This window comes from Delphinus delphis, chromosome 13 (assembly GCF_949987515.2).
Source record: "Delphinus delphis chromosome 13, mDelDel1.2, whole genome shotgun sequence".
Lineage (NCBI taxonomy): Eukaryota > Metazoa > Chordata > Mammalia > Artiodactyla > Delphinidae > Delphinus > Delphinus delphis.
The window spans coordinates 62,443,544-62,455,216 of NC_082695.1; the positions used below are offsets into that span (position 1 = coordinate 62,443,544).

Below are 11,673 nucleotides of genomic sequence, written 5' to 3' on the forward strand. Positions count from 1 at the left end.
GTTCTCCTTCGAGTGAGATGATCCAAAATGCTGTCTGTTGTTTTCCACCCAGTTCCACCTGTGTCTCTTCCTTCGGGAACCATAGCTTCTTAGTCCTTGCCCCGCCACTAGCCAGCCATGTGGACACTCCCCGTCCCCGGTTTGCCAAATATAAGCATGAGGATGGCAGACCAGGCTCCTTCCCCCAACATCTCCCCGGACTACCTCTGTTGTCCTTGTCTACTTAATCTCTGTTGGGTCATGGCCTTCTGGGGCTGGGGGAGTGGCTCTCTTTCCTCGGATTTTTTGCCTATCCAACACGTGGGCCAACGGGCAGCCTTGCGCGTCTCCACCCCTCTCCCACCTCCTATCTCAGTGCCCAGGAGGACAGACTTCTCAGAAATTACCCAAGCTCTGCCTGTGACTCGTAGTCTCCATAACCCTCAGGAGGTCGAGGAGGACAGAGTCCAGCTGTGGTTGTCAGGGCTCTCCAGGGAACCAGAACCAATGGGACTGATATGATATATAGTATATACCATATGTATATTATATATGTGGAGATTTATTTTGAGGAAGAATGGGCTCACATGATTCTGGAGGCTGAGCTGTCCCATGAACTGCCCTCTGCAAGCTGGAGACCCAGTACAGCAAACAGTATAATTCAGTCTGAGTCCAGAAGGCCTGAGAGCTAGGGAACGGTGGGGAAAATCCCAGTCCCGCTGGTAGGAGGAGACCGATGTCCAGCTCAAGCAGACAGGCAGGAAGGGGATACTTTCTCCATTCCTCTGCTTTTGGCTCTATCCAGACCCTCCAGGTATTAGATGAGGCCCACGCACACAGGGGAGGGCTGGTTACTTTACTGAGTCCAGCAGTTCAAATGCTCATCTCACCTGAAACACCCTCAAAGACACACCCAGAAATCATGTTTAATCTGGGCGCCCCGTGGCCAGTCAAGGTGACCCAGCAAGTTAACCTGCACCTTGTCCTCGCTTCACTCCCAGGCCTCCCCATCTGCTGCACCCCAGCAGACACTGCGTGGCCCCAAGATGACACCTGGCCTCTGGCCCTTTCTTCTCCCCCACACTCTCCATTACCTGGAGGCAGAAAACCAGAGCCTTCCCCGCCAGGCACTGTCCTTTCCGCACTCCCCTTTGCCCTGCAAAGCCTCACCTGCAAGCAGGGTTCCTTCCCGCGGGGCCTGCACTTCTTGAGCACTTTCTGTCCCAGAACCCTCCCTGCCCCCAACCAGCCGCAGCTGAAGTTCTTCCACCTTTACATACCTCGAGCTTCCAGCTAACATTTCATTTGAGGAGAACCCCTGCCCTTGGACTTCCTGTGGCACCTGTTAGCTGTGTGACTTTGGGCAAGTTACTTACACTCTCTGTGCTTCTGTTTCTTCATCTATGAAGTGGGGATAACAATAGCACCTGCCTCATAGGTCTTTCTGAGGATTTAATGAGCTCACGTGTGTAAGGCACTGTCTGGAATATCGTCAGCACTCTATAAATATTAGCCATGTAGACGATGGTGATGGTGATGTTGTTTTGTTTTTTGTTAAATCCCTGCCTTCCATAGTATTTCTCCTCTTGTCCTTCTCTCCATCTCCTTTTCCTGGAGAGTTTCCCAGGCCCCATCCATGTCTGCTCTTCCCCTCTGGCCATTCCACACCATGGTCAGCCACTGGTAATTGTCTATCCAGTAGGAGGGCTGGTGACTGAGGCCTCAACACCAAGACACCAGGAATCGCGGCTCCATTAAAAGTCTTTTCCACGTTCAGCTGGAGATTCTAGAAGAAAAGCCACATTGAGTCCTCAAGGCTGGAAGCATCTTCCCTCCAGCTCATTAGCAACACTGCCTCCCACCCCCTCCACCATCCCAGGGTCCAAAGTTCCCCTTTTAAATTTGGGGTAAAATGTTCTTTCCTCCATTAAAAAGTCATTCACTCAGGCCCATCATGTCAAATCTCCTCTCCTCTAGGCTCCGCTACTCCCTTTGTCCAGGGCTGAGGTCCCCCACCTGTCCCTGGAAGCTTTATCTTGCCCTCACTCAGGGCATTTGGTGTCTGTGGGTGAGTGATGCTTGGTGCTGCGCTCTGTCAAGTGGCTGGGACTAATGGGGGCACCTGTTCAGGACAGACACACAACACCAAGGGTCCTCAGGAAGTGGGGCACCCGTAGGACTTCTGACCTCATGCCATTGGAGCCCACGTAATCAGAATTCAAGAAGGGGTGTATCTGAACTGGGCTGAGTGTACTTATATCAAAATCTTGGAAGAAAAGTGTTGTTCAGCCAAAGAGCTGAGAAAATAAGATGGAAGGCTTTTGTGTAACCTGCTTAAGAGCAAGTGTTTCTTAGACGCTGGTGCAACAGCTCCTGTGGAAGTAGCTTGTGCTAACTGCGAATGAGTCTTTTTTCTTTAATGTGGACCTCCGGGATATTTATTTGGAAGTACTTTGTTTGTATTTGTAGCATTACATTTAAGGTTCTCTCCAAATGTTCTTTAATGCTGACTTATCTCTAAATCAAGGGAGGAAAGATCACACTGATATAAAACCTTGGCACTCAAGAAGCCATCCTTTCAAAAAATCTTTTGTTTTCTTCACCCAGAGCCCTGGTGAGGGGGTTGGTCTTGGCTGGAGGAGAGGTGGCATCCAGGGTCACCTGCCATGGTTGACCACCCCAGTGATGACCAGGGGCCATGTCGGCAGCAGGGGCCTTAGGGTGAGAGGGGTTCAGGAGGGACCTTCCCAAGAGAAGGGTATGTCATCATCTTCCCCATGGCTGGTTGCTGGGTCTCAGCCTTGGAATTCGGACTGTTGGGGTACAGAGCTTTGTGGGGGCTTTGGGTAGAAGATTGTCTTTCTTCTAGGGCCAGGGCTGAGGGTGAGGCAAGAGAGATGCCCTGGGTGCAATGTTTAAGGAAGCCCCAGCTTCGGGTGCCAGCCCTGGCTTTGCACAAGCCTGAGGTCTAGCGCCTCCCTCAAGTTTGCACCCTGGGCGCCCTGCTTGTTCCTCCCAATCCCAGTTTTCCTTTCTGCCCTGCCAAAAGGGGGATTCCTGTGCCGGCTTGCAAGGAAGAGGCAGGAATTGAGAGGTAAAGCCCAGCCCAGAGGCAGACGGCGTGAGATTTTGAGTGACCCCTCCCCTGGGGGCTTCTCACGGGTGTCTGGAACCCCTTCCTCAGGGCAGAGGGCAGGCTTGGGGGCAGCAGAAGGTGGGAGCAGAGGGCAGCAGGGACTCCTCCTTTCTCTACCCTTCTCCCCAACACCCTGGTAAGTGGGTCTCCCTCGACCTTTGCCTGCAGCCTGGGTGGAGGAAGGAGAAGTGTAGGGCCCCAAGGGAAGGCAGTGCCAGCGCAGAGACGCAGGGCTGTGGGGATGGGACCTGACACACGTGGATTCTGCAAGACTCCCCGCTCCACCGATGTGCATGTCTCCCCCACCTCCGCAGAGCGTGAAGGGCGTCAAACAGCCGAGTGCAAGTGCAGCTTTGCCCCTGTGGGACCCTTGGTGAGTCAGAGGCCTGCTCTGGTCCTCAGTTCCCGCCCCTTCAAAGCAGGGAGGCTAGACTGGTCTGGTCTGTTTTTTGTCGTTGTTGTTTGTTTGTTTGCTTTAGTGTCCACACCTAAGTGATGATATACCATATTTGTTTTCTCTGTCTGACTTTTTTTACTGACCATTATACCCTCCAAGCCTGGGGCCTCAGAACAGGGTGGGAGGGAGGGGTGGACGGTGGTGAGGAGACTTAAGAGCACAGGAACAGCCCCAGAGGAGGCACAGCAGAGGGTATGGTGGGTGTGGCCTTGCTGGAGGGTAACATGCTGGATGCAGATCTGTGGGCAACCGACCCAGGTCCCGAGAACTTGGGGAACGAGGCAGGTGGAGGGGTGCCCTGTGTGAGATGAAGTGCACCCGGATGAACGGAAGGCATAACAGTTTCGAAGGGGCTTTCACAGCAGTAGTTTCATCTGATCTTAACAAGTCCCCTGAGGGGAAGCAGAGGAGGCAGGGAAGGTAAGGGATGGAAAGAAAGTTGACTCAGGTCATGGAGTATGTCCCCAAACCAGACCTGCCCTATCCCAGTAAGAGTGAGCCAACATTGATTGAGCACATCAGCAACTGACAAAACAAGGGGCTTTTCCCATCCAATCTTGGCTGTTCCACAAGACAATAGATGATGCATTCCATAGTGAGACTGAGTGGCACTTGCCAGAGGACACGGCAGAATGCGATTTTAACTTTGAACTGAGTCTCGTCCTCCAGGTATGACAGAGGATGGAGAGCCTGAGAAAGGGGCCATGGATACGAGGGCAGGATTTTCAGAAAGAGCTGAGGGTGGGCTGGGAGTATCCCTCCCTTCCTCTCTCCCTCCCTTCCTTTCTTCCTTCCTTCCTTCCTTCCTTCCTTCCATTTGGCTGCCCTTTGCCCAAGGCTAGTGACTGGGGTTTCAGTGGGGCTATTTGGAGAAAGGGATGTGTCCAGAGAAATCGTGTGGATGAGGGATGGGCTGACCGGCCACTGACGGCAGAGACAAGTGGTCTGAATGCCCAGAGTTTGTCAGAGCAAAGGATGCCAGAAGACATCCTATTGGGTGTCTTAGATCCTAAGCAAGACAGAGTGGGGGTGGTGGGGGTGGTGAAGGGCCTGAGATGGAACCCACACAAGTGCTCATGGGAGGAAGGCTCCAAACAGCTGCCAGTCCAGAAAGGACACTGACCACAGTAGCGCCCCCAAGAGGAAGCTGTCCTCGTCACCTCTCTTCCCTGCCCCCCAGGGGTGGGAAACCGGGGTCAGCTAGAGCGGGGAGCAGGGGTAAAAGGGCAAGGTGGGGACAAGAGGTGAGGCTGACCCCACACTCATACACACATACACACCTGTGTGCACATCGACACACCCACACGCTCGCTCTTCACTCACTCTCGTTACCACTTGTGATAGGACCGAACTGGGGGACGGGAGGAGGCTCAACTCTGAGTGGAATGTTTTGGCCTTTGTATTGGAGACACACATTTAAATTACAGAACTGAGATGGACTTTGTGACTTTAAGGTGGTTGTTGGACGTTTTATTACCTATGAGAGTCCAGAAGAGTTATGAGGCTTGCCTTAATTTTCATCCAGGGACGAGGGAAGAACCGGCTCCAGAAAAAGATACAAATAAAGCTATTTAATGATTACTTCTCTCCCACCCCACCCCAGCCCCCTTAAGTCCTGCTTGTTTAACATGATGGACAAACCCTTCAGTGCAGGCGCTGAATTAACTGTCTGCATTTTAACTCACGTAGTCCTCATAGTAGCCTACAAGGTTGGTATTATCATTCTTCCTATTTGACAGATGAGGAAACTGAGGTCTGAGAGATGAGGCAATGTGCTCAAGCTCTCCCAGCAGGGAAAAGGAAGAGCTGGGACTCAAGACTGCTTCTTGCTGCCTCCGGGCCTGTGCTTACTGCCACAGCCTCTCTCCAAGGGTCTCCGAGAGCTCAGAGCCATGAAGCCTCGCCAAGTTTACACCTGTCTGGGCTAGAGGGTCCATGATGACACAGCAGAAATCCTGGTACTGGGTACCTCCTACAGGAAGTCTTCCTGGCCTGATGCACCTTTCTGCTCAGTCCCACCCCTGCCTCCGCAGGAAAATCAGAAGTCAGGGGCTGAGTTGTACTGCACTCCAGCTGTGATTGTTGATCAGGATGTGTGTGTGTGTGTGTGTGTGTACGTGCACATCTGTGCATGCACATGAGTATATGGTTCTCTTGCTGCCTCTCCATCAGGGTCACATCCCCTTTGAGGGCAGAGACCACATCTTTATTTTGTTCCAGTCCCTTCTCAGCTTTCAGTCCACATTGCCCACAGCAAGCCATAGTTCTAAACACCACCGATGCCCTCCTCCCCTCCAAGCCCGGGTGCAGCAGGGACCAGGCAGTTCCAGGCACTGTTCCAGGCACCTTCTTCCCCCTATTCCCCGCACCCTATCACCTGCTTAGGTCTCCGGCTCTCAACTGTGTTATCACTGGCTGGGGCAGCCAGCCAGTACTTGGCAATGCGTCCTTTGTAAAGTGACAGAAAGACTCGTGTACCTGTTCACAGGGTCATAAATCCTTCCAGCTAAAATTCTTCCTCCTGTTGTTTTTCTCTGTTTGCCCCTGGATTTATTGAAACTGGGAAAAAGGATGCATATCTAAGTGAGCAGATGCCCAGATGAGTCCTTTGCAGGGTGTGGTTGGTAATAATTTAATTAGCCCAGCTTTTCTGGGAAAACAGTGTTAATTAGTTTTTGCTTAAAATACATCATCTTGATGGCCTCTTCTTCCCCACTTCTATCCCCTGGGTGAAGCCCCAATTTCCCATCCACACCTGGCAGCAAGCTTCAGCCTGGTCACTGCTATTATTGAAAAAGAAAATGCAAAAAGTTATTTTTGTGCAGCAACGGATTATGACACAGGTTGATGGATTCATCTGGATCCAGGAGACCCGAGAGGGTGTAGGACCCCACGAGCCGTTGCCCACAATGGCCTCTGAAGGACCATGGAGCTCTGGCCCCCAGTCCCAGCTCCAGGAGGCTTTCGGGAAAGGACTGCTGAAAGCCAAGGTGGGGGGGAGCGGGTGTGGTTGGGACAAGTTGGTGGGAAGGGGGAGCGAGGGCCTCTAGCCCTCATACGGAAGGGAAGAGGTCTCTCCAGGTGAGCCCGTCGCCCCGCTTCTGGTCCAGCCACCTGCCGCAGGTGAAGATGGTGGCCACGCCGGTGCTGGTGTTGGTGACCTCCACCTTCTCCACCAGCCAGCCGGAGCTGTAGCCGCTGCTGTCGTGCTCCAGCCGCACCTTGCGCAGCTCGCCCAGCTCCAGCGTCTCCAGGAAGAAGTGGTCGGTGCTGCCCCTCTCGAACAGGTTGCGCATCTTCTGCTTCAGCTCCCGCTTGCCCGTGTCGCCGTTGGCCCCAAAGATGGTCACGAAGACGTTGGCATCGGTGCCCGCCCCTGGCTCATAGCCCGTCGTCACGATGACCTCGTACTTGACCAGCACCAGGCTCTGGACCTTGCTGGCGAAGCTCTCCGTGGTCTTGGTGACCTCGAAAACCTTGAAGTACTTCCTCTTCCTCTTGAGGGGGATGAGGCAGTCGCAGTTGAAGAAGTACCTGGAAGCGGGGGGAGTCGGGGAGGTTAGTGCACACCAGCCAAGGCTCACGCGCTCCCCCAGGACCCTGGGCATCCACAAGTGGTTCCTTCCCCAGGTGACAGGATCTTAGGGCGGGAAGTGTCTGCATTAAAATGTGAAGATGGGTCTCGTTTATCTGAAAGTTGACAGTGAGTGACATCTTCATAATTTTAGTTGCTCCTTGATTTTCCTTTTCCTTTTCCCCTCACACTCCACATCCGATCCACCAGCAATTCCCATTGACCCCATCTTCACAATAGGCCCAGAATCAGCCCACTTGAAAAAGTATGCGCTATCTCACTCTCCGCCCTGCTGCCCCCTCATCCACGTCACCACCACCTTTGACCTGGAACGTGTCAGCTTCCTAACTGGTCTGCCTGCTTCTCGCTACTTATCGTGACTCCTCTCCACAGCCTCCAAGTGATCCTGTGGAGATGTAAGCCCAAGAATGTCGTCCTTCTGCTCAGAGCCCTCCACCGGCTTCCCAGAATAAATAAAAATCACCACCTTACAAAGGCCTGCAAGACCTTACATGATCCGACCCTCCTCCCAGCGTTTACCTTTCTGACTTGCTGTCTGCCTTTCTCTAAGCTCACTCCACGCCAACCAGGCTGATTCCCTTGCCCCTTCAAAGGGACCGATGAATGATTTTACCCAGTGTTGTCACCTTCAGAGGCGCTATGGGATCCAGAACAACGATCTCAGGCAAAGCCAAGTGGAAAAGTAGCTATGAAATGTGTGCTCCCAAAACCCTCGCACTTGGCTGAGTTGAACTATGAGTGTGTGTGTGTGTTGCACGTGCATACACATACACGCATGTGCTCATGGACAACATAGTACAAAGGGGTGCACAGTACTTCAGTACAAAGTATTGAAGAAGCTACCACAAACAGAAGCAAGTCCAGGGCCAAGAGAAATGGTCTTGGACCAAAAAGTCCCTTCTTTACACCCTCCCCCCGCCACAATGTTAGCCTCTGGGTAATGACAGTGAGTCCAATAATTACCAAGAAAGAAGTCAGAGGGCACGGTGAGAAAACACTGCATAGGGTGTAAGGGGGCCTGGGGTCTGCCCCAGCCCTGCCACCTACTACCTATGTGACTTTGATTTTCCCATCGGCAGTGCTAGAGGTTTGGACTGAACAACTGCCATGGTTTTTTTCCCATCCAAATCGCTTTGGAAGTAACAGCTTTGGAAATAAGCAATCCTGGCACTGGCTAATGATTTCAGGAACACAGCCCTGAAAGGGCGTGCCCAGTGGTGCAAAATCAATTTTTAGATGAAAATACATAACAGCAAAAAGAACTTGGTTTTCTGCTTGCTCACTAAATGCCTGGACTTTGCATTCGTGCATCTCATCAACTCCCACAACAACCCTGAGTCATACGTAGACTTCGTCTTCCCATTTCACAGAAAGGAAATGAAGGCTTGGAGAAGAGAAGTCACTGCACAAGTTGACACAGAGCTGGGGCCCAGAGACAGCCTGCCTGGCCACCTGACGAGCCAGCCATTTAAAGACACTTCACAAGAAATCATTACTCTGTCTCGAGATCTCTCTGCCCCCAACTCGTCACTTGATAAATCTAGATTGTTGTTACATACCATACTTTCTAAGAGGGAGATATAATCTCATTCTTTGCTTAAACATTCACTTAAAATGTATTTCTTTATGCAAATGCCCACTAATATACATAATTCTATATAAATGCAAAAATCCTGTGATCATATGGGTGTTCTTCTAAATGCATTCTTTTTCTTTTCCTTTTTGCTTGGCTCTATCTCCTTTTTCTCTTTCCGTACCCCTCCTGCATCTCGCCTTCACCTCAGATAACCCATGTACCAGCTGTAGATGTATCTTGCCAAATTTCCCTCCATTTCACCCAACCCTGCACAGACCCACATAGACACAGACACATTCGGGACATCAGTGTTCCCTTTACAAAATGGCAGCATATAATGCATTCTTTCCCATATCTTACTTTTCTCACTCAACAATACTTCCTGGGAATTGATCCAAGTCTTCTGGTACATATTTAAATCGTTCTCTTTTTTTTAATAAATTTATTTTTTTATTTTTGGCTGCATTGGGTCTTCGTTGCTGCACTCGGGCTTTCTCTAGTTGCAGCGAGTGGGGGCTATGCCTCATCGCAGTGCGTGGGCTTCTCACTGCAGTGACTTCTCGTTGAGAAGCACAAGCTCTAGGCACGTGGGCTTTGGCAGTTGTGTCTCACGGGCTCCAGAGCGCAGGCTCAGTAGTTGTGGTGCACAGGCTTTGTTGCTCCACGGCATGTGGGATCTTCCTGGACCAGGGCTCGAACCTGTGTTCCCTGCATTGGCAAGCAGATTCTTTTTTTTTTTTTTTTTTTTTTGCTGTATGTGGGCCTCTCACTGTTGTGGCCTCTCCCATTGCGGAGCACAGGCTCCGAACGCGCAGGCTCAGCGGCCATGGCTCACGGGCCCAGCTGCTCTGCGGCATGTGGGATCTTCCCGGACCGGGGCACGAATCCGTGTCCCCTGCATCGGCAGGCGGACTCTCAACCACTGCGCCACCAGGGAAGCCCAGCAGGCAGATTCTTAACCACTGCACCACCAGGGAAACCTAATTTGTTGTTTTTAATGGCTGAAAACTATTCACTGGTGTAGTTATAAGGAAATGTTTCCTAATAGACGTAATTATAAGATCACCAAAATGTGGGACCTCAGGGCTTTGTGGAGTTAAGACTCCAGCTGCAGAAGAACATGCCAGGCTGTTCCCACTGGCAATGGGGGTAGGGTCATGGGCGACAATAAAGGCAAGGCAGAGAATAACAAACAAAAACATGAACATGCTAAAAAAACCAAGTAGAATATGATCACACTTCTGTGAACAGTGTGTGTGTGTGAGACATTAGAAATATGCCAGAGAGAACAGGGTCACCAAATGCTCAAGATGGCCATCTCTGATGGGTAGGGCTTTAGAGAATTTTTACTTTGTTTTACTCACTTTTTTTGCCTTATTTGAATTTTAAAATGATTATGTATTATATATGATAATGGGATAAAACAACGATTCTACTTTGGGTTTTACAAAAAGAAACAAAAGCCTCTCTGTGTGTCCTTCCACCGAGGTCCTGAGGATATTAGTGACGAAACAGAGCTGGTCAGAAACGCTGAAGAAGAAGAGTCAGGACTGGAATCGGTTGGAACATAAAAATTTGAGATTGTTGTGTTTATGAGATTAAATTAATTTGTATTTCATGGAAATCCAAATATTATGGTCCAACATGCTGGTTAGGAAGGAAATGTGGATCCAAATACAGTGCTAGTTAAGTGGTCTTTACACAGTAGAATTTAAATGTGTTCTAGAACGGTGACACGAAAATAGCCGCAATGATGGAACACCCCTGTACTGTCCCCTCTCTGTATAGAGGTGATATTTTGTTGGGGGGAGGTTCTCATACACCAGGAATCACAGGTTGAGACCAGCGCAGGTAGGTAGGCTGGAGTATGACTTCTGAGAGCCCTCCAGGCTGGAACCCCTGCCATCCTTCCCCTCCCACCAGACTCTAGAGGGCATCCAGCTCTCTTCCCTGAGAGGTGCTGGGTTATGGCCTGAGGCTACACGGCTGATCCGTGACAGCTCTAGCATCTGGGTGTCTGCACTCCCTGCACCCACTTCCCTTTGGGAAGATCCCCACCCCATGGACATCCCTCCCTCCCCTACCAGCCCAAGCACCATGCTGACAAAAGGCCACACTCTTGAGAATGTAGGAAAAGATGCTTCCCTGGGAGTGGCAGATTCTTTCCACTGGATGAAAAATCCTATAACGGCCCCAGGACTGTGGGATGGGAAGTTCTTCACCCCCTTCCTCCTGACGCTAGAAGGTGCCGAGTGGTGCTGAGATCCTTGGCTCTCTCTCTCACAGCCAACACTGTGGATTTAAAGCTAACTCAGGTGGTGACTTATTATTGTATTGTATTGTTTTGTTTATTTGGGGCATTTGCAGAGGCGCAGTATCAGCAGCCACGCTCCTTTCCGTAGGGAGACAGTTCAAGTTGCAGAAGGGGCTTTGACCTGGCCCTGGCTCGCTGGGTGAGCTGGAACTCTTCCAGACCCCTGTATCCCACCTCTCAAGTCCTTGTCAGTATTGCTCTTACAGGATTTACTGTTGTAAATTAATTGCTCTTTTCTCAAAAAGAGCAATAAATAACATTGCAATAAATAACATTGCAGCCTGAGAGGGAAGCTGCTATGAGCTGAGTTCTCTCCTCCCAAATTCACATGTTGAGGCCCCTAACCCCCAAAGTGATGGTATTTGGAGATGGGGGCTTTGGGAGGTAATCAGGTTTTGATGAGGTCCTGAGGGTGGGGACTCATGATGGGATTAGTGCCCTTATATGAAGAGGAAGAGATGCCAGATCTCCCTCTCCCTTTCTCTGCCATGCGAGTACACAGTGAGCTAGGAAGAGAGGCCTCATAAGAACCCAACCCTGCTGGCACCCTGATTTCTGACTTCCAGACTCCAGAACTGTGAGAAAAGAATGCCTGTTGTTTGCGCCACCCAGTCTG

The 11,673-nt window shown here is 50.9% G+C and overlaps 1 protein-coding gene across 2 annotated transcripts in view; it reads right to left on the reverse strand.

The window, feature by feature from the left end:
- Positions 1-6,625: 6,625 nt before the first annotated feature.
- LOXHD1 (lipoxygenase homology PLAT domains 1) overlaps positions 6,626-11,673 on the reverse strand; it is a 201,798-nt gene continuing 196,750 nt past the window's right edge. For both annotated transcript variants that reach the window (XM_060029542.1, XM_060029541.1), the window contains one exon: positions 6,626-7,106. In XM_060029542.1, coding sequence (XP_059885525.1) covers positions 6,626-7,106 — 481 coding nt within the window. The remainder of the gene's footprint in view (positions 7,107-11,673) is intronic.